This window comes from Cinclus cinclus, chromosome 13 (assembly GCF_963662255.1).
Source record: "Cinclus cinclus chromosome 13, bCinCin1.1, whole genome shotgun sequence".
Classification (NCBI taxonomy): Eukaryota; Metazoa; Chordata; class Aves; order Passeriformes; family Cinclidae; genus Cinclus; species Cinclus cinclus.
The window spans coordinates 11,531,954-11,556,553 of NC_085058.1; the positions used below are offsets into that span (position 1 = coordinate 11,531,954).

Genomic DNA, 24,600 nt, shown 5'->3' on the forward strand with positions numbered 1-24,600 from the left:
TATAACTTGTGTCTTTAAAGGATATTCTGACTGAAGAGATATTTAAGAAGCTCTTCTATTTCGCCATTAACTATTAAGGAATAACGATCAGAATTCTAGAAGAGGGAGCAATCTCACTTAAATGAATCTGTAACTCGTAAAGACAGAAGGCAGGTCGGTGACCTAAGAGCAACAGTCTACTTGAGATTTAATTTTCATTATGTTGTTCATGAACACCCAGAACACTGCACTATAATGCACAAATGGATACTGACATGGATCCTGCCAATTTTGCTCTACAGATCATACTTTTACATTATCTTTCTAATGGGCACTATATCTTTAGCTTGCAATGACATGACTCCAGAGCAAATGGCTACAAATGTGAACTGTTCCAGCCCTGAGCGACACACCAGAAGCTATGATTATATGGAAGGGGGGGATGTAAGAGTGAGAAGACTTTTCTGTCGAACTCAGTGGTATATGAGGATTGATAAGAGAGGCAAAGTAAAAGGGACAAGAGAAGCAAACAACAACTACAGTAAGTAATATTTTTGCTTTTCCTAAGGTTTTAGAAATTTACACATAATTTTTTCCTATTTCTTCATTTACAATAATTCCAAAAGAGTTTTGTATCATGTACTGACCGTTGTGTAAAACAAGTATTCTAATTAATCGTACAGCAGGACATTTGCTATTGATTTTGAAATGCGTCATTTTAAATACTACATTGTAGATCTGCTAATGTCTTAGTTACAGCTGGGAGCTATTAGCAAACAGAGAGTCTATTCTAACAAGTGAACTAAGGTTGTACGTATGAAAGTGTATAACCACCAAGTCCCATAAAATATTCCTGAAATATTAAACCACATTTATATAGAGCACAAACTACCTAAAAGTTTGGTGTGTTTGAGTTAACAATTAAAACATAGCAATACTAGAAAGATCAATGGAAAGAATTATGTAAACTCTGTTGCAAAATCTTTTAGATAGTTTGCCAAGCCAGGAACAAAATCTATTATAGTTTCTGCAGTTCATTATTACAAAGATCATGATGCTGAAAAATTACTCTCCCCCCTTTCTTCCAAAACCATGACTCATCTAGAGAGAATGAACATACAATATTTTATGATGCTGTATCAAATACAAATTCTGAACTGGAAAAAGAATTGTTGTACTAAATATGTATTTTCCACACAAATACCTATATAATCTTTGATTTATATTTGAAGACATCAATTTTTACAGTCACTATTTTTGCCACTTTGTCCTTTGTATTGTTACAAACATATTGTTTATTTAGAGAAACATGACATCTGCTTGAAAAGACATTACTTTATTAAGATGCAACAGGAAAATACATAGGATTATACTGCACATTTCAAAACAAAATTATAATGAAAAGAGGCCAGGGACATGCTGGTCTAGTGTTTAGAGACAAATAAAAATACAAATAGTTTTCCAAGAATGCTGTGTAAAAAAAGTTTTAATTTGTTGTATATAATAGCGTGCTTTTTATAACAGCAGCAGCCAAAGAAATCCATAAATCAAACTTCAAGGACTGTTAGTGGGTTTCAGCCTTCAGCTGAAGCTGAGTGCTTGTTTTCTATCAGAGCAGCACTTTTGCATGCTACGCGCCTGGCTAGTGGGCTCCATCATTTATTTCTTTACTCATGACTACATTAAGTGCTTGGCAACTTGTGTGGCTAAAACTGCATTGACTAATGTTACTGTTTCTTTTAAAATTTGTTTCCATATGTCTCCTTTCTTCCTACACTATTAAATAGTGAATAACCATATTCCTCTGAAAGACAACACATGGCCAGCAGCCAACTAAATTATTTGGTCCATATTCAAGAAGACTCCCTTTGAGTTTCAGGAGGGCATTGCTACAATAGAGATCCATAGGACTAGTTTTGAAGTGTAATGTTGTTCCCATAAAAATCACTGGAAAAAATGTTACTGACTGTGGAAACTGATTCTTCTGAATTAATGCAGATAAGTGAATAGTCACAGTACCCAATCTTTTGTTGTTGTTATTATTTACAAGCATATTATGACAGGATCTAGAGCTGAGTAATTAATTGTACAGAGTTGCTTTTTAATTCCATGATGCTTAAGTAAAACTTTGTTAGCAATTTAGCACTATTTCAAATTCAAGCAGAGGCTCTCAGTTCTCTGAAGGATCCCATCTGCTTAAGCACATTAGTGACACCTTTAAACAATCTGTGGTGAGCCCATTAGAGAACACCACATCTTCCTGTGCCAGCGATGTAGTCCCTTGCAGTTGTCTGAACACTTCATGATAATTTAGTGATGGTAACTATTACAAATTACAGAAAGGAAAACTCAAGTCACTAAACCCTTACATTTATATTGCAGTGGGAAAAAAAAAAAAGAAAAAAGAAAAAAAAAAAAAAAAACAAACCAACAAATCCTTTTCCTGGTAAATGCAACAAGTATGAAGAGAAAAACCAAATGACATTGTAATGGTTATCTGGTAACTTATGTGCACTGCGATGAATCATCTTTAAATTGGCTGAAGTAGATAGGAAGTTCCCACCATATTAAGTCTAATACTTTAATTTATCTATTGTATATTAAGGAATAACACCCAAATACTTTTGTTGGACAAGTACAATAGGCAAATATAGACAAAGAGGACTAGAAAAATGCAAACACCGATCACCTGGATTTTCTGATAAACTAACGAAATTAGTACTGCAGCACTATTATAGGAACCCTCTGTTCAGCAAAAGATGTAAACAGCCTTTCTGAAGATGTGCTTATGGCTCTCTACTAAAATCAGTAACCATAAAGAAAATAATATTATATGAGGGGCAAAAAGCAAAACAAACAAAAAAACCCAGAAAAAGTAATGCCTACCTGGACTAGTACACTAAGGAAAAAAAAATTAACATTAGAAGCTTAAACAGGCTATTTTTATCCAGGTTCTCTGAAAAGCATAATTTTAAAACCATACAGATGAAAAGGATGTATTTATGTGTGTTCAAACATTCTTGTTCCACGGTTTCCTGTTCTGAAAGTTAGTAAAAGGTAAATCAAACCTGGTTCTTAGGATGGAATGCCAGAACTGCTGCAGTCAAACTAATCAAGGGACCGGAAAAGTGTTGCTCCAAGAGGTTTCTTCTTATTTTGTCCTTATTTTCCACTTACATAAGTAAAAGGAATTATTTTCCCTTTTGAATTTGCTAACTTGTGCTACTAAAATAAGAAAAAAAAAAAAATACCTATCATAACTTAGCTTCATAAAGGAAGCTGCCCAGACAGTTTTGTAGATCAAGTGAACTACTTCTTCTCAGCCCATGAGGTGTGAAGCATGAATATTGTGAAGAACAATCTTCACATTGAGAAATGTCTGTAGAAAGATAACTTCAGCACAACTTTCGTAAATGCCCAAAATTCACAGAGGTTCTCTTATCAACTGGGACTATAAGAATGCTAAGATGGTGAGGAAATAGGGTCTTTGTATTTCAAACTTCCCTAGTTACAGAATAAAACTATATATACACACATACTATGAAAGTAACAGTACAAATAGTGAAAGTTTTAAAATTTCTAAAGTTTTTAGTGAACAGCCACTGTATTAAATGCATGTGGATTCAAATTTCATGACAAAACTAAATGCTGATCCAAATCCTCACTCGCCAGTTGTAAATAATCTGTATTTATCATTCAATTGCTACAAAAAAACATTAGAACTGAATTGCTTAGTTAAAAAAATACGTGTGTGCTGTCCCAGTGCAAGCAAGTTGCCAAATCCTGTTTACAACAGTGCTGACCTTGTTAGGTACCCAAAGAATATGGTTCTGTGCACATTTCAGTAAGCAGTAGAGCCTTCTGGTGGACATAAAGGTGATAACTCAAGAGTGAACTAATCAAATCAGAGGACAGCAATCTCCTCTAAGCAGGGGAAATCACTTTGCACCTGACAGCTTTGCTTTCAATCTGAAAACTAAATGGCAGAGTGAGAACTGAGAGTAACCTACTGAAAAACTAAAGAAAGAATTAGGCAACAGCCAAGAGGCTAGGTCACCCAGAAAAATCTGTCATTATTCATAAAAAAAAATTCTCTTTGACAAAAACTTAATATAACTTGCCAAAGCCTGAACCTTTTAAACAAAAAAATAAATTCTGCATCTTGTTCAAGGAAAAGAATCTAAGTGGACACATAAAACACCCTTTTTGAATTCATGATTGTAAAATGTGAGATTGACTAAACAAATCTTGGTGATAACAAGGCAACTTGCTAACTCTTAATCTTTGATAGGAAAAAAAAATAAATCACTCCTTAGCACTGTTTATTCCTTCCTTCATTTCAGCTTGTGTTTCAGACTTTTGCCTGATTTAGTTGACCTCATTCAGAAAAAAGGTAGCAAAAATCAGAGTTTGTTTTTGACTCTATCCAAGAGGATTTTTAACTATGACTAGAAGATGCTTTAGGACTTTCCATGCTCTGTTGCCTTTGGAATCTCATTTTAAAGACTTCAAAGGGTCTCTTAGTTACTAGAAAAAGCCTTCCTGGAACCTGAATCCTAAGATGTCTGATCCTATCATATTCCATGTGTGCTCTAAACCCAGAAAGTGCCTATTTCCTCTTTTTTTTTTTCAGAAGGTAAAGCCAACCAAAAAAGAAGTAGAGAAAGTAGTCTAGTGAGATCTTGATACAAAATGGCTGAAATCTTGATTACAATTTTATCTTGGAAAACTACTTCTATTTTGAGCAAAATCCGACAAGATTTCAGCAATATCAAATGAACTTCAACTCAGTTTTGCTCAAATGTAAACCCTAACTAATGAAAAAATACACTTTATACACATCTTAATGGTTAAATATTCCAACTTGTTTAGAAATCAGAATTACTTCCACTAGCATTTCATATATGCTCCTTAGTATAAAACAAATGTATGTATGCTGTGTTACTGTATAAATTTTATTTCTATTGCTTAAATTACATAGAGAGCCAAGAAGATTCAGCTTCTGAAAATCAGGTATTTCAAGGCAGGTATTGATGGACTAGATTCAGTTAAGGATTATGCGTGTTCCAGACATAAACAGAAAGTCTGTCTGTGCAACTGAATTCTTGGTTTTTCAAGAGGTTGTTGGTTCAACCAACACCTTGGTGCCAGGAGAAGACAAACTTTCACTAACATGAAAGTGGTTTTGCTTCACATTAGTACTCTGCTAAACTTTTAAATTATAATAGAGAGATTTACTTCAAATAGAAGTATATGCACAACCTCTCAAAACCTAGCCCAGAGCAGCAAGGATGACTTTCTCTCCCACAGTAATTAATCAAACCTAATTCCAAACCTAACCAGATTCCCCTGCTGCCTCTCCAGTTCTTTATCTGGCACTGGGGGTACCCTCAAGTAAAAGCCAGCAGAGATCCATTCCTAACCCTCAGCCTACACCTTATCACAAATCTCAGGTTTTCACCCTCAAGCGCTGATGAAAATGGGTTTAGCGAAGATGCAGATAATGCAAGCAGCTGAGTTGTACCTGTCTTACAGCTTCTATTGACTTTTTTTGGTGAGTGTAGCCTTTGGGGAGGTGAGAAGAAAGCGGGGTGTGAAGCCCTGAACGATTGCAGCAAGATTCTTCAGTCTCACATATCAACATCCAGATCACTGCTCAACTGGCATAGTGTAAGAGGGGTGCCACAGAACACAATTAAAACTGTTTACAACTTCTGAATTTACCTCCTGAATCTTCATCACCTTGTCTATTCTTAATATTCTTAGGCATTTGCCAGCTGAAAAATGTGTAAAGCCAGACAGTAGCAGTTTACACTCACTTTCTTCTCACTCTCATGAACAAAAATGATTGCATAAGCTCTGTGGGGGGAAACTCAAACCTCTGGGCTCAGGCCCAGGCAGCAGCTCCACAAGTTAACATACACCAGCAGGGCTATGCCTGCATGGGGGAGCTTCAAAACTGAGCTAACACCAGTCTGAGCAGTGAAAAAATCTGAGTCTATACACACTGAACTTACTGATTCCTTAAACCTTGATACACCCTTGTAATTCAGCTGTGACTGGGCAGTTTTTCTGAATCTCTCAATACTGTAATTTATCAGAAATGAGAAGCAGAGCATTTTTATAGAATGATCAATCAAATTTAGCAGCCGACTGCAGAAGTAGTTACAGGATATATATAAAGATAAATTGCAGCTCCTTTTCCTCCACAGCTTGCCCCCCTCCCCAACATTGTTTACAATTTCTGAATCTTCAAAAAATTCAGTGTTGTATCATTAAGTATATTTTTGCTCCATCATGAAGAAAATGTGCTGAAGTGGCCCTGACCTGAGACTCAAGAGACTTGAGGCTAATCCAAACTTCTAAGCAATTTGCTTACAGACTTTGGGAAAATTCTTCAAACTCTCTGTGACTCTATGAAAAAGAATTATTCACCTCTCTGTAAAGAGCTTTTAAAAAAGTGTTAGTGAAAAAATTTCCAAAGAATTGTGTGATAATACTATAAATATTAAATAATTTGATAATAGAACATTAATTGACTAATAGAAAATGAACTAGAAGTCCTGAAGTCAGTGGCTAGACAGAAAAACACAGAGCTCAGAAGAATCTTAAAGAAGCAATTTCCATACAGGCAAATAGAATTTGGTATAAAATTCTATTCCTTATACAGTCAGTCTTGCAAAACAAAGCCTAAATCCAGATATTTCCCTTAACAGCTTCCAACTTTCTGTATTGTTTGAGTATCTGAAAGTGATTGGTTCAGATTTCTAGGATGCTGGAATACAGAACAGTGTTTGCTTTCCTCTCCATCTTCCTTAAAGCTTAGGAAGACCAAGACATCCTAAAGCATATAATTACACTGTTCCACACTACAAGACCTATCAACTAGCAGTATATTTTGGAACACATTTCTCATCAAAACAGATTAAATCTATGATAATGTAGGCTGTTCCTCTTCATGGGTGGCACACTGCTTTCATTGCATAATTGACTGTCTATGACTATATTTGGCAACTGCATTTCAATTGTCTCTTATGACCTTTGACATTATTTTTAATTCTGGATATGAAAGAAGGATCGAGTTGGCCTTCTGGTGTATGCAATTTAGAAACATTATTAATAAAAAAGTTAATAGTGAAAACTTTTATGCCAGTAACATAACAGAGGTCAACAATCATAGCACTGAATTGTCACACTTTAAAACTTTCATAACACATGACATCATTTATACAAATGGAAAAAAGTCTTTATAACAATTGGCGTTGAAAAGTTAGAAGTGGATATTCAAGATGTGGCCCACAATTTCATGAAAACACACCAAAGAAGCAATAAAAATACCAATGAAATCAATAGGCTCTTTTGACTATTATTTAGCTTTTAAAACAAAGAACAAAACCAGGATGAAGTTATTAAAGGGTCTAGATACTCTGTTCAAAACACTGAAATCTTCCTTCTGTGTCCAGTTTTTCAAAATTAAGCCCAGTCAGAGCATGGACAGATCAACTCAAAATTATAAATGAAAACAGCAAACATGGCCATTCCATGGCATTAATAACCACAGTGACTTCAACACAGTTCAACACACAACATTCATCTCCATCTTTTCAATAATGTCACTTTTTTAATATCCCCATGACTTGGGGAGGCTTTTTTCTTTTTAGGGTGCTTCCTAGCATTAGTAGTTCCATTTTTGGTAAGCTAGCTTGCTTCCTTTTAAATGTGTCAACAGACACTGGGAGGTGCTATAGTCTATAAAAAGAAGGTGATCAGACTTGTCCTTGGCTATTTTGATACCTTGGAATTTTAGTATTTGTCTAACTAGAAGGCAATGTATTCAAAAAGTTTTGTATTTTTTTCAAAGAAAAAATAGCCCCAAGTGTTACAAAAAACAAATTTTCCTTAATAACCTGTGCTAATTTTATATGTTTTATTATGACCTTTAAATGTCATGTGGGATTTGATATTTCAATCAAAAGGAAATTTTTACAGCAAAAAACAAACAAACAAAAAACTTTATGACTGTTAAACACAGAAATTCTTTTAGATGAACATATATATTATCTAGAGGTGAAAAATACTAGAGGGAAAAAAATAACCATAACCAACATCAAATTTGGAAGAGCTTGTATGTGAATCTGTACTGAAGTCCCTGAGCTGCTCAGGTGAACTGGTGCTGTTGGTCAGTGGCTGTTTGTGTGCACAGCTGGAATGCAGTGGCAGATGTGGAGTTTTACATGCCAGGTGTGTGGAAATGCTCACTGCAAGAGCTTGCTGGCTTCTTGTGTAAACATTCACAACATTATATGGTGAGGATAGACTTGCCCTTTGAGTGATCTACATGATCTCTAAGGGTGGCAATGTTCAGGCTCTCTAGCCAGTTACTAAGCAGATGGAATTGGGAGAAAATGTTCATCTAGGCAAGGGAACAAGGCAGCAAACTGTTTGTGTAGCTCCTTGTGAAAACAAGAGTTGTACTCCCTGACAGAAACTCTGAAGTAAACCAGAAAGGATAACTGAATCCTGGAGAGTGCAGTCAGTACCAACACAATAGGAAACTGCAACTTTCACCAGCTTTCAAAGCAACTTTAACTCCACCGTGCTAATTTATTTCCTTTGGAATAGCCCAGGCAGCCTGGGGACTGCACATAATGTGCAAGATGATACACAGAAATCCAAGCGGGTTTTGAGTGCTTATTGGGGACACTTGACAAGGATTTAAGGAACTAACTATATAAATCCAGCACAGAGTGATTCAAATAATGAAACTTGCTTGATAGAGCTGCCTTACAACAAGAGCGGTGGGAAAGGCCAGCACAAGATGTCCCTTGGCAGCAGCCCTTTAGGTTTGCTTGTAGGAAAACTGCACCTGAGAAGTCCTGAAGTCATCACAGCCTTATCGCTTCCCGACGCTACAGCAAAAAATTGTAATACTACCTTTACATAAGGACAGGGCCAAATATCTGCACTCAAAGTGATATTCATCCCAGCTGAGTTCCACACACGGCAGTAGTGCCTGCATTAGTTCAGCACCATCTTAGCAATACCGTGCTAGAACACAGCACAAAAAGAGTTCTCTGCCATGTACTAAGCACATGTCTGACCACATCTGAACCTCAAGTGTGACAGAACTCACACAGCCCTCTGCCTACAAACATTGCTACGAATAAAAAGTGAAATTGTATACAAGTACTTTCAAACTAATGGTGACAAAAAGCCACTCTTCCTACTTAAGTAAGTTCCATTCTTCTTCCAAGTTCCAAACTTATTACATTATTTACTGAGCATGGAGATTCTGCTCAGTATTTCCAGCAAAGACTAAAAACCAAAACTAAATAAAGAGGTACATAATTCCCAAGGCAAACAAGTTCTTTAGAGCACTAAAACACTGCATACACAAGTCAGAAAAAAAAAAAAGAAAAAAAAAAAAAGAAACTTCTTTATTCCCCAATTCTGATTCCAAAAAGACAATTCATCCTATCAGGAAAAAAAATACTACCTACCACACCAGGTAAGGGACAACATAAGAACTGTGGAGAAAACTCCAGCAGAAAACAGATGGAGAGCCTCTTCCAGTAAGGAATTCTCCACCCCTAATTGCTGGCCAACGACAAGGGCCTGGTGCTGCCCTCCTTCCTCTCATTAGTACAGAATCAGATACCAAGGTGCTTTGAGTCTCTTGCTCTGTTTTGCAACCTGCCACCCCATCAGTACTGGCACTGTTTCACAGAGCTGAGCCATTCTCTCTGAGCGTCTCCTTCAGCAGCCAGGAAAGTTTTCTTGTTAAGGCTCTGAAAGGCAGTCTGGCACGTTCTCCTACCTTACAAGGAGTGCAACACCACATATTTGGGTGAATTTGTGTTGGTCTTGTAGTGGATATTTATTAGTTCAAAGTAAATCGAACGTTACATCAATTTTAAGAGTAGCCTTAGTAGCCTGCTCAAATTATAAAGTAAATGGCAAGAGTCCTAGGCCACTTATACTCATCCCTTTAAATGCCTTTTCAGTTGAACAATAAAAACAACACAGTTACTAATAAAACCAGGCTTTTAGATTATTATACACCAATTTCAATCAGAATGTTTATGTTAGCAAACTGCCACTCAGCCTCCTTTACCAAATATCAAACTAAAATTGCTTAGCATGCCTTCTTTTCTGATTGCACCCTTATGTGACTTGGGAAATTCATCCTATATTACTGAAGATAATCATCATGCAACTAAACTAAAGAAGAAAAAATTACCACATCTTTCTAGGAAACTATTACCACATATTTCGCAGAAATCATGCTCTGTTGATTTTTTAGCTAAGTAATCCAATGTTTTGAATTTGAATTCCTCTAATTTAGTCATATTATTCTAGGACACATTCTAAGGAAAACTTCTGAAATGGCACTATCATCCAGAGGGAACACTGGAAGCAAAACCAGTCTATACCAAAACCATTAAACTATCATTTGAACAAAAGCAGAATTTTCAAATTATTCATAACATATAAGGCAAACCCCCAAATTCAATTCAGTAATGAACAGCCTAACTCTGATCCAGACAGATTATTTAAGAGAAACTGATGAGTAACAATGGCTATATAATTTAAACAGCAAATTACCTAGTCATAGAAGATATATTTATTATAACTATGGTGAGAAATTATTGGAGAATTATTCAGAATTGTTCAACATTTGAAATGGAATACACTTCTATGTTTGTCAAAACAAGTCTTTTTCTTCTTAGATAACAAAATATTCAGTAAACACATGCAGGTATCTGTACACTGTCCTTTTCACATGGGATCTGTAGACAACCCAGACAAAGTTCTTTAAAAGGGCTGACAATTACTCAAGGGACACTTCAAGCTACCTTTAAAAAGGGCAATACTTAAGCCTAAACCCCACAGTATTTATATGGTGCTTACATTTCTACATCACTTTAGGTGGTATCTACAAAAATGTGCAAGTTGCCACTGTTATGCCAGTGCGTGAGACAAGAATAACAGAACCCATGTTTTCTGACTTTGTCCTAAGCACTTGGAAGTGATAATCTTGCGTACATATGATAAAGACATTTTACTCCTGCTAGGGCTCAATTAAAATCAAGACTGCCATTAGGAAAATCTTTTTTCCCTTTCTTCCTCTTCACATCACTGTTAATGGTTTTCTGTGATATAACTTTGTTTAGGGTACCCTTATTCATCTATAAGAAAATTGAATAAATATTAGTTTTGTGTAAATTATTTCCCCAGTAGACTACCCGGATTCCACAATTAGAATGTAGGTGATCACCTCTTTTAAGGTGATGTAGGAAAATGAAGAATCATTCTGTCAGTATACAGCACTATAAATATTGAAGATTTTGGATCACAATTTATTATATTGTCTAATTCATACTTCAACAATGCAGTTCTGGGTGTTTTCAGCTGAACTGAGCTCAGCAAGGAGAACTGTTTGTTATAGTGCTCGTTTCCCGAGTTTACTTTCTGACACCAGACCCACCACAGCAGGCTGGTTCCTTTCTGTGTTTGCCTCTTAAGAGCTATCTGGCAGCTGCACCCCAAACTAACCTCTGTCAGTGGATTCCTAAAGAATTCTATGTACATCATCTCTTGTAATCACATGTGCTGCAATCTACATCACAGGTGGTACTGTACAAAAAGTCGGATTTGAGCCCTGTCAGACCATGCCATATTTGTTTCATTAACATCGATTTCTATGTGAAAAAAACAAGTCCCTCTCTGTGTGCATGGTATTTGATTGAAATCAATTCTCAACAACGCAGAGATGTAATCAACGTGAGAAAGTAATTGCCAAGGAGTACAGCATTAGCTCTTTTCCAACAAAAAGTAAAAAATATGCCTTTTCTATTCATACTGACTTAGGGATGAACTACGGAAAACTATCACTGACGGTCTAAATAGCTGCTGTTGAAAGTAAAGAATATTGCACAGCTGTGGAGGAGTTAAGTTACTGACTAGTGGAAAAGCTATCTTACCCTGTGATTCATTAGGAAAAGTTTGCTCAAGAGTTGAAAGACCCATATTAGGAAAGAGACAAATACATGCCATTTGTAAAAGTCTGGCTCTACTGAAATCAGTAAAAGTTTTGTTACTGATGCCTATCCATGACTGAGGAGTTTATTTTAAAATACAGCAAATAATAACTATTGCTTCTGCAAATCCATGTGCTTTTACTTTAAGATACCATTTCATAACATTGGTAATAAATACTGGGCATAAAGAAAAATTAAATTCCTGTTCCACTAACAATCTCTTCCTGACTTTCAAGTGAGAATGACTTCTCTATCTTACCAATATCTATGTAAGAATAATGCTGCTATCACTATTTATTATACTTAAGATATGGTCTGAAAAGCACAGTACCCAAATGTACCCAATTTAGGACACTCAACATGAAAAATAGTTAGCTAACCCTTTTCAAATATATGTGCATATTTATATTTATATTTATATTTATATTTATATTTATATTTATATATGAAAGATATAACTGAAAGTTTATTCTAGGTTTTTCTGACCTATATTAAAACCACAGATTCACATTTCTACACTGACTAAAAACTGATAGCATTTATTATAAATTTATTTCTAGTGAATATATATTCAATAGTAGAAGTAGAATCTTGTTTTCTAAGATTTTTCCTATCACAGAACATTTGCATTTACATATGAATCCATAATATAGTGGTACTCATGGGGGAATTAAAGTGGCACAAAAAGATGAAGTTAAGAACGGCAGAATAACTTTGTTTCATTTTGTGTGGTGAAAAATAATCATCTCAGTAAACTTGGGTAGTGTTTCCCCAGCTCTTTGTTGCAATACAGCTGAAGTCACAGATATTTTATGAAAAGAAAGAAAAGGTTTCTTTACCACTTTAAGTGCATAGAATAGCCATAATTGTTTCAGTCAGAGCAAAAAGCATAGCAAATCCTTTACTAAGAACAGGTTTTCTTTATATATTTTAGAACATAACATTACAGGCACAGCCAAGCCCTGTGCTCTTTTAACTGTACACTCTGCAAGACAGTTCAAAAATTTCCTGCTAAGTTCAGTGTTATGGAGTCACTATTCTTTTATGTTGCAAACACTAGGAGAGAACAGCACCATAAGGAGTGGAAATGATCATAAATACAATGCAGACTCAAAAAAGGCTGTCAAACTGAGTCTGCCAATCACATAATTATTCAAGCTTAATACAAATCCACCACAAAATAAAAATGTTAGAGCTGCAAACCCTTTATTTGCAAATGCAGCATCAGCTACCCAGTCCAGATTCTTATATTGAAACCCACCAACCATTACCTGAGCCGTCTAACCTTGTAAACCTATGGAGGAAATCTCATTATACTGTTTCCTTAAAATGAACATTTCATTCTTCCCTGCTTGAACAAGGTCCTTATTCAAGCCCATTACTGAAATGCATGTTTTCAAATATCTACTGCTCACAGACCAGCTGTTTCCCAGATTTTAAAGAGATCCATATATTCTGCTACAGGTTGCTTATGTAGTATTTCTATGGAGCTCATCAAAATTTCATGACACCACTACATATAAGAACAAACTGTAGCAGAAGAAATTGAAAAGTGGAACATTCTCAAAGGCCCCTGACTGAAGCTGTTCTCTAATGCTTGAATGGTATGAAATCTGCCATTTGTTTCAAGGTCAAGAGAAAAGTATGTCTTTACACTTATGCCAATGCACTGCACTGTTGTCCATCAAACAGGTTGGTTGATTATTGTCAGAGATGGAAATTTGGAATTCTACCAATATAGCAATATGGATGCCAGAATGGATCTGAATCTAAGTTATTAAATCCTTTAACAGACTGGTCACAGATACCTTTATTACAAACAGTCACTGTATAGTGATACAGCAGTACCCATGCACTTTGAGAGCTGAGAAAATGAAGTACAGCAGTTCACAGGTACAGGCAAGAGCTCACATCCTGCCTCAGGCAGCTCAGGGCCACAAGAAACTTTCCTTAGTTAAATGGAAAGGTAAAGGTAAGGTAAAGGTAAAGAAAGTGAAGTGGTTTCCATATTTTACATACTCTCCTCTGGTTAACTGAGAGACTACTTTATGTGGCGTTCTTGGTAATAACGCAAAGGAAGAATGGGCAAGAAAACAAGGCAGCTTTCTAACTTCATAGTTGCCCTTTTTTATGTTCCCTCTATATATCTTTAGATAATATAAAGTGATAATTTAATTAAAATAAATATAACTGTGCTGATTCACACATGGAGATATAAAAATTAGAATAAAATCAATGGGAAACTGGATTGGGTATAACCAAAAATATATTAAAAATGTGTTAATTAAAACATATAAAGAAATATCACATAATTTGGCTAATCCTATACTCCATTAATTGTTCAATACTTATTACTTATTCCATTCTTTTTTTACATTAGCTATGACTGATAACTTCTTTTCAAAATATAACACCATTCCATACTATCACAACACACTGGAATGTGACTTTTAGAGCTCTGGTTTCTATTTTCAGGGTTAAGACAAGGAATTAATTATTAATTATTTAATTATTAATTAATTAAATTAAGACAAGGAATTACCTAAGCTATTTGGAAAAAAAACAATGGTAGGATAATTGACACACATTTTGATCCATAGACTGAGCAAGACAGGAGAAACATTTTCACATCTTCTACAAAATCCTAATTTATTTATCAGAATTGAATTAGATTATTAGATTGGTTTTGACTTTGAGGGGGTTTTAATTTTCTCCTATTAGTTTATAATTTAGTCTCTGGTCTTACAACGATTTTGAAAGTTCAACTAAATCTAAATTATTTGTCAGCAGCAAACCAGAACAATTTTAGAGGCCTCTCAAATGGCCTCTCAAATATATGTCCAGTAGTGTTTCGAAGGCAGGAGTGAGCCAGCTGGTTTCTATCAATTCCCACTCTGTGAGGCAGCAAGGGGTTAGTAGGATTTTCTTAGCAGCTTCTTGCATTTTGTACCTTGGAAGGAATTACGTAGTGCCTGCTCATGTTCTTCTAGACACTGTAATTTATATATTTTGATACCCAACTTCAGCGGTTCCTGCACAAAATAACAGATCTGATCTAGAAATGGAACTAAAATCTATTCAGTTGGGTAGTGCTTGCCCTACATTTTACATAACTATTTAAAGTGGGAGAAGTTGTCTCTCTTCAGTAGGGATTGCAGTGTTTACGACTGAAATGAGGTCTTAACTATGTGAAACAAAATTTTACTGTCTAAAATTTCAAACCATTTAAAAATATTTGCTTCTATGCCGTAGGGTGCTCAGGATATCCTCAAGCTATGGAATACTGCAGCCACCTTCTTTCTTATGCAACCACTTTCTGAATTTTACTTATTTAAAATAATTTTGGTTATTAGCTACTTCTGGGACCATTTTCACCATTACAGTGTGTTTTACTATATATTTCAACTGAGAATACATCGCAGAATGTCATTGTGATCTATCTATAGGCATTTAATATTTGCTTTTACTGACTGGTCTCAAGGACAGTTTTAAGTTACCCTCAAAAAGCACAGGAAGGCAGTTCTTAGATTCGGATTGTTCCCAGAACATGGCCCTGCTCTTCCTCTGGTTCAGGAACCAGAAAAACTGCCACAGGAACAGCTGGAGATGGGACAATACACAGAACAAAACAGCAAGGCCTTGAACTCAGGGAATATTTCATATAAAAAGAGCAGATTCCATGGTGGATTTATTTTTGCCCCATTTAGCTGAATAAATCCAGCACCCCTTGCCACGTTATATTTAGGCTGATTTTGCAACTGCCTGCAGCCAGTTCATACAGGTGATATACAGACATGCACCTGGATTTAATGTTCCTTAGAACACAATGCAGAGAATGAAATACTTGTTCATGGAATAGGCATGTTAACATGCACTCCTTTTTTCCTTAGTAAAAAAACAGAAGAAAAAATCGTCCATAGAAATGACATGACAAATTTTATGTCAACTATGATCACTAACTCAGAAAAGGGGAAAGTAGCAAACACAGCTCATTACCAGCTGAAAACACAAAATAGCATAGTAACATTTTTTTTTTAAAACACAAAGTAATCTATTTGCATTATGGAAGAATTTGAAAAATGGGAGGCTGTGGTCTTATGTGGAATTTTCCAAGTTCAGATAATCAAAATAACTCTAGACACTGAAACTGAATTTGGGAAGTTTTGCACAACTAGTTGAATACATCTTGTTTTGCTGTGAAAAGGTTAATAAGCAACATTTTACCTTCACTTTCGGTATTTTGAGGCTACATTCTGAAAGTCTGCAGAGCTTGAAAACATAATTTATTCTAGAAAAATTGGCAGAAATTATTTAAATACTAGAAATAGCCTTCATCTGAGCTGTAGGGAAAGCATTTGTTGTACAAGTTCAGCTCTAAACTATTAAATCATTAATTTTATTACTGCTTGGAAATAATTACATTTTGTAAACAGTCATTCCACTCTTTTCTTCCATTTTTCATATCAGTAAATTATTAATGCAATAATAAGAGAGCACTTTTTCAGACTGAGGATTAAGACTTGGATTTTACATGACAGTATTAATTCTAAAAAATAATATTATTCTTCATTATAACCATATGTTTAGCTTCAGGGCATTTTTTATTGGAGGGAAATGTAGTTTCCTGCAAAAATGAGAAATGACTACATGCTGTCTAAGAGGCTGATCAAGAAAATATTTATATAAAGCAGTGGAGATCAGTGAAGTTAAAGCTTCTAATAAGTTTAATGAGACATTCCCAAGAGAAGGACTGCCTGGGGCAGCATGTTATTCAGTTGTTACTATGTACTGCTATTCTCAAGTCACACCTCTAGATTGAAAATCTCCATAATTTTGCAATCTACTTTAGTGAAAAATGTCACACCCTTTGGTTCTGAAGATCAAATCAAGAGAAATGTTGGAAATAGAGTGGTCTGAGTAGCTAATGTTCAAAAGAGACATGCACAGAAGGCAGCAACTTAAGAGTCAGAACATTGTACACCAATTCTTATTATGCCACCGTTTTCAACGAAGAATGAAGCATTTGATCTATAAAAAAACGATCTCCTAACTCACCAAAATTAACAGGGAGTAAATACAAAACTGAGGCAAAATAGGTTGTACAATAAGGAAAAATATTTGAAGATGTTAAGGTATTTCTCTTTAGCAATTAACAACTGTAATAGCGGCAGTGAAATTCTCACTACAGTAATTAGGGGAGGTAAACTTTACAGAGAGTTGTAAACTGATGAGCACTGCATTACATTTATTCACTTTGAAAAATTACTAAAAATAGGTATTATGGCTTTTAATATTTCCCACTTCAGAACAAATGTGTTAAGTTTAAAGTAAAAAGGAAGGTGCATTTCCAAACATCAGTTGGAAAGTTCAGACCACACTCTTCACACTGTAGTATCAGCCATACATGGTTGGAAGGGCAGATAATACATTTGATGATGCATAAGAAACTCTGTAAATACTTTGAACAATTCAGACTTAAAAGTTGGCTTATCCTTCCTTTTTTGTCATAAAGGTAATCACCCACAAGTGCAAGTACCCATTTACTTACAGATCTTGTAAGTAAAATAACAGCATTTCTAAACAATCATTTTAATTCCCTGTTGTATCTTCCTTCTTATGTTTGGTTCTTACCTTGCCTTTTTTATATTGTTTTCACAGAGTTACCAAGTTAGCAGTTTCTTTCATAAACCTTGACATGGCTCATGTTCCTTAACCAACTTATCTGTCAGCTGTTGAGTATCACAAGGACAATGGTTTATCATAAAGTTGTTGCATCTAGCAATGCATGTCTCAATTAGTTTGTATGACTGGAAAACAGTGGAGAAATTTATGGATAAGGTAATGCCAGATAAAGAAAATTTAAAACAAAAATCTAATAGAGTACAAAAATACTTTGACGGATTTCTGTTTAGCAATTAGGTGATCTTAATACAGTATGCCTCCTGTTTTTGTGCCAAATTAATTGCAAAAGTGTAATTAAACATCAGCCTCTTATGCTTAATCAAATGTTCTATACATGGACTAAATCTTGGAAGCTAATTCTGCTGCTGAAGGATGCTGAACAATGTGCTGCAGCAAGTCCTCAAGGAATACCTCTCTATCATTAATCACATTTCCTCAGACAACTACAAATTCTCCTGCTTGGAAATTACACACGGGACAAACCCAGGAGTTTTGAGTGCTTTGAGTATTTCTCCATGATATCCAGATGTCTGGCACCTCACTGAAGCAGTAGCTTCAACTGTTCTCCTGAAAATCCTTGACAGATCCATTATGTCTGAGCAGATCATTTTTACAGCCATATTCATATTTAAAGTGCTTCAGAGAGTCAGTACATGCTCAGCAAATGCATGCACAGATACAGCAAAAAGCACCTCCCTGAAGAACTTTTTAACCTTCTACGTTGTAAATAACAACATATATGTGTTTATGACATAAATCAGAATTCTGAGTATCACAAGGAAGAGACAGAAGAACGTGATAGTGAATGTATGTATCAAGTTGTTTTCTGTTAATTAATGGTTCGTTAAAATCATATACACTGACAGAATACTCCTGGAGTGGAGAAACCTCCTGCTTTGAAAGGCATTATAACATAAACCTGTACACTTATTTCTATGTAAAAAGCTTATGAACAGGAGTTCTGTGAGGTACCATCTAGGACATTCCTTCATTCTCTTGCTAGGGAAAGTACTCAGTACAGATGCAAATTCTACTTAACTTAATAATAGGGAAAGGTAAAACTTAAGCCATATTACAAAATACCTTAAAGCAATACCTTTATTTGCAGCAATTTTTTTTCTACTGTTAGTTTTTATATTTGAGAGAGAATGAGCACACAAATTTTTTTACCTGAAAATTAACTTCAAGATGCATCCATTTAAGAAAATTAAGACTCAAAATTACTTAAACTTCACAAATACTTTACAATATAGACACTGTGTAAAATAACAACAACAACAAAAGAATATTTCCTGAAAAAAATAACTTTCAAAACTATCTAATAGAAGTATTCATTTCACTGATAAGACTCTTCTGGAAAACCATTTAAGTGTAATACACCAGCTAATGAACATATTTACTATGGTGGCTTACTAAATGCACACACATACCAATAACATCATGAAAGTTTTCCAAGATTGACCACCATGATTAACATTTTCTGGCTTTAAGAGGCATAAACATTAACTCATTAAATGCCAGAACAAAAGAACAATTTACATTACATATCATTAAACAGTGAGTTCTCTACGCAAAGAGAACATTCTCCTTGGCCTTAAACCATTTGCAAAGGTCATTCGAATTCATAAATATGTGCTCCAAATTCAATTAATGAGAAACACAAGTTAGCAATATTTAGAAGTTACATTTTGTTTTGACTCATTTTCCATCCAAGTATTTTCTGCCCCTCTGTCCCTATTTAAGATTTCACATACTTTATTTTTAAAGACAATTCTGCTGAGGAAAGAGTGTTTCACAAACACATTCCTCACAAGTGCTGAACTGTCAGTGCCAATCTCCCTACCCCTAAAAATCAGCAACAGACTGCTTTTTTTCAACTTCACTGCATAGAGAGCCACAATAAATAAAGTATTGTACATATCATAGGTGTTTTCACAACACATGTACCCAGCAGAATAGAAAAGTACCGGGATGAAATTGCTGTCAGCTTTCTGAAAAATATAACAGATGTCAAAATATCTCTTTGAATGAATGTCTACAGACACCGTGACTCTGGCAAACTGAGGAGCAGCGACCAAAAACCTTATGTGAGAGACACTGAGGAGACACCTGCAACATACGAAACATCTGGAAACAGAGCCAGCTGATGAGGGACTGAACACAAAATGAGCTTCACAGAATCTTCCTGAACAATCCTGCCACACTGGGGCAGTTCCCTAGAACGTGAAAAGAGACCTCCCTCTGTGTCTCTGCTGCCCCTCCTCTTCCAAAAGTCCCCTGCCAGGTTATCCCTGCCCATGGGACCTTCAGGCATGATCAGCACTTACTGGGTTCCTTACAGCTCCAGGAGCCAGAGCTGCAACTGCTCCTTGAGCCTCTCAGCTGACAAAGGAGTAAAGAGAAATGCCCCTGCTAAATCACGAGGCTCTTGCTACTTTGTTATAGACAAGATATTGTTATCAAAGGATATAATGGGCAAACACAAAGACACTGCCTATTCAACTATGCCTGCATCCTGATAGAAATTAATATAGTCTGCAAACAGACTGGGTAGCATTAAAAGCAGATATTTGTTTTAACAAACACAACACCAATGTGTTGTAAAAGGAAAAAGGAGTCTAACAAATAAAAAGAAGATGAAAATGTTGATTTGAAAATATTAATTGAATCAGAAAAAACACTAAATTTCAGGTGATAAAATCAACAAATACTACTTGCCAGGAAAGAATCATCTCATGTGACAATGCTCAATTTTATATCAGTGATCTAATTAAATGCCCACTTTTCTGGATAAATTTCCAGCCTGAGGTAATGTCCTGCCTTTCAGGCTACGGTTGTGGAATAAATCTAGATATAAAAGTGTCTGCTTGTAAAGTACTGAGCAGCTGTCATTCTGGACCAGAATGCCAGGAAACTCACCTCATTTATGACATACATTTTCTCCAAAAGCTGATATTTCACCCACTGAAACTGTTGTGTTAGCCTGAGGGTTTGTTTTGTTTCTTTTTACTTTTTCTTTTCCTACTGGATATCAACTGTGTGTTATTTAACTGGCACCAACTGGTTCCAAAGACTGCTGCCACCATCCATAGCCTTCTTTTCCAAAGACAAACTATAGCCCATCTCCGCTGAGTGTCTTTTACATACACCAGAGGAATTCCAGCTCTGTAGAAAACTTCATTCACTACAGGAATTTTAAGCGACATTTGATACACTGATCATACAACCATATAAAATTGTTTGGAATTTCATTATGATTTTACAGAAAGTACAGTTGTTTTCAATTTTGGATGCTTATCTCTAAGTTGTTTTATTTTTCTTTCCCAGTTACTTTGTGGGATATTCAAGTCTTCTCTTAAACCTCCTCTGAAATTTTCTGGGGTTGCTTGAGACAGAGCAACTGAAGAACACAGTTTACATTTTAATTTTGAACTCGGGGATATTTAAGACCTTGTTGAAGCTTGGCCTTCTGAATTTCTCCTCATCAATATCTTATTAATTTAAGCATGCCTTTAAAGTAATTTTAGTCATTAGAGTATGAAAAGAGTATTTCAATGAAACAATCTCTGTGTAAGAATTTTCTCTTTCCCATACTAGCTTGGTGATTTTTTTTCTTGTCATGAATAGATATTGGAAGGATTAAACACCTTTACTTAGGAACCATGTAAGAATAGACCTTCTCATTTAAGACAAGGAAAGATATTTTAAGTAGAAAAACAAAGTACTCAAAACCAAAATAAAGTAACTCCAACAAGCAAGTCACAATCTACTTCAGGAAAAAAGAAAAAACTAAAAAAATAATGTAAAAATTGTAACATTAATAATATTGCTTTGAACAAAACCTTTTTTGGGTTTCCTTTTTTAAAGCAGTAGGATTTCTTACTAGTGTAACTTTGTCAACATCAGCTTATTCAAGAAAATCTTAATTCCTATTAGCATGACTTGTTTTACAAAGTAAATTAAAATCTTTCATTTTTAAAAATTCAGTATAAATAGAAAACTCAAACATAGATTTAAAAAAAAAAAAACTCCCAAGTTAATGGCCAGCAGAGGCAAAAGAACAAATGGATATAAGCTGTCATTGAAGAAATGCAGATTGCAAATTACTACGAAGTCTCTAGCCATTAAAATAAATCAAATTCTGGAACAGCCTTCGGCAGAAACACTGGGGGCAAAGAAATAACAACTCCAATTTAGTATTGGCAAAGTTTATGAAAAGAGAATTATCTGATGCAATTCCCAGGCGAGCAGAGCACTGGACTTGATGACCCAGAGATCCCTTCCACTGTTATGTTCTTTGTTAGGCTAAATGCAGATGTTCATCTGGTTTTTAGCCTCACTGTGGTTTTTCTAAAGTGAAATTTAAATGATAATATAATTTTTGTAAGTTTCGGTTACAAATTGCCCTTTGTTAGAAGTATTGCTAGGCCTGCAGCAGAGTGGAACTTGTCAAAGAATTCTAAAAGCTTTACTTAAAAAAAAGTTGGCTTACCATTATAGTGGAGTACAGAAGTATAAATGCTCTGAGCTGAATGCCCAGCAGGCACACACCATGAGAGCAGGGAACTGATCTGCTAAAGAAAATAGGAAGAAAAAAATACCCATATGTTCTAGGACTGATCCATCAATAATATCAAGGAGAAAAGCAAAACAGAACACAAAGGAAAGCAAAGGACAAGAGGATATAAAAATGTATAGGGAAGGAGAAATACTGAAGACATTTAATGCCTTTCTTAAAAACTAACTAACTGTGGCTGTGAAAAGTCAACATCAACTTGAAAGGGAAAAAAAGGAAACATTTTGTTAAAGAGGAAATTCAGGTGATAATCTAACACATGCCTCTCTCCCACCTCCCTCACTTGTGTCCCCCATGCTTAGCTCTTGCAATTTGCCTCGAGTTGGCTGCTTGTGAAAGAGCCCATTTTGGAGGAGTCACAGTGCAGTTGCTATGGCAGAGTTCTGTCAGTGACTCAATATTGAAAGATATAGCTCAAACTCAGATGTATAACTCTAACCTATTGCTTAAGACAACATTTAAGTTTGAAAACAACCTAATGTTCCTTAATAACTTGCATCATCCCCCTGTCTTCAATTACTTTTAAATATTAACCAAAAACTATTTTTTAATGTTGCAGGTAACTTAAATGTATCACAGTGACTACAGAAAGTATTGAATGAGATTAAAATAAAGCAGTTTATAGAAAACAACACTAAATGTTTTCTGGTTTTGAATAAATAAACTCTCAGGGCAGCCTGTAATGATTTTCAAATACATGTATCTTTACAGCTGCAATCAGTAACAAAAGCACACAAAGGTCAAACAAATACTTTATCTTATTTAAGACACTGTGGTCTGTTTTCTATCACTCGCAAGTTCTAAGGTTTACACTCTTTCAAGGAGATGATACTGCTACACAAGACTTCAAAATAAAGGCTTTACACAAATTCTGTGAACCTTGATGGGTAACTACATATTCCAAATGAAACCCTGATCCTGATAAATTCCAATCTACACTGAATCTCTGAAAATAGAAAAATTACTTATATTGGCATAACAACTTCAGTATATACTTAAAAATTACCACCATACAATTTTAAAGTGGATCTATGCAGACATGATCACACAGAGGGAATTTTTAAAGCCCAGCCCTTTTTTCACATGAATACGCAAAATTTTCTGTATTCCAAGAACGATTGCTGCAGATGTTCAATGAATATAGAAATATTACAGAATATTAGTTCAACTAAACATGCTAAGTTAACTGGAGACCAACCAACCATTTTACAGCCCTTACTATGTACCTTTGCAGGTATTCTAGAAATCCGAACAGTGGCAGTTGGAATAGTGGCAATCAAAGGAGTGGAAAGTGAATATTTTCTGGCAATGAACAAGTCAGGACGGCTCTATGGAAAGGTATGGACACAAAATTCTCTTACGTGTACATCCCTGCAATCTTAGAGGTATTTTGAGATGTAGTATTTTTATGGTTTTTTTATAAAACAGATTCCTAAGTAAGTAAAATGTATTCTGGACTTCTCCCATGAACCCCATATCACACTTTTATGTCCATTAATAAATTCAATTATTAGGTCTTATATACTTCTTAAAAATGTGGCCTATTAAGGGGGAATATAGAAAGCTAAAATATTCAATACTGAGATTTCAGAGGTTGAATTTATTTATTAAAATATTCCTAATATGCAGGGTCTATAATGCTTATTCTTCTCCCATCTTCCCTAATCTAAGTATTTACAAAGACACTTGTACTTGCCTTACCATATTTTATTATTGACTCTCAACAGAAAGTATGCAACGAGGACTGCAACTTCATTGAACTGATTGAAGAAAACCATTACAATACATACGCTTCTGCAAAATGGACACACAAAGGAAAGGAGATGTTTGTTACACTAAACCACAAAGGGGTTCCAATGAAAGGTAAAAAAACAAAGAAAGAACACAGAGCATCCCACTTTCTTCCTCTGGCAATATCCTAATAACAAATGATCTATAAAGAACTAGTTCCAGCAGGAAGATTAATTTTAAGAAGACTGTTTGACAAGATACCAAGAGAGGCTGGAATACTACTGAGAAACTGAACAAGCTGGACTTGCGCATTTATGTTTATTTTTAAGAGACTACATGAAAAAGATTTGAAAATATACACAAAACCAGATTTACTAACTAAAAGTTGTAAAAAATTCTAAAGAGCTGTACAATCATTATCTTAGTCATTGTAACTGGGTAGTTTCTTAAATTAATTTACCCTGAAGAATAAGTCATTACTTGATTATCTGATAATATTTTATTTAAAAAACTATCTGCTTCTTAAATATGGCTGCTATAATAATAATAAGCAGATGATAATGTTGTGTAAAATATGTCAGACTTTAAGGC

The 24,600-nt window shown here is 35.1% G+C and overlaps 1 protein-coding gene across 1 annotated transcript; it reads left to right on the top strand.

Annotated features, from left to right (window-relative positions):
- Positions 1-234: 234 nt before the first annotated feature.
- Positions 235-24,200, top strand: FGF7 (fibroblast growth factor 7). The gene is made up of 3 exons (XM_062501454.1): positions 235-520; positions 23,513-23,616; positions 24,006-24,200. The coding sequence occupies exons 1-3, from the start codon at positions 235-237 to the stop codon at positions 24,198-24,200; spliced, it is 585 nt and encodes a 194-aa protein (XP_062357438.1).
- The last annotated feature ends 400 nt before the right edge of the window (positions 24,201-24,600 follow it).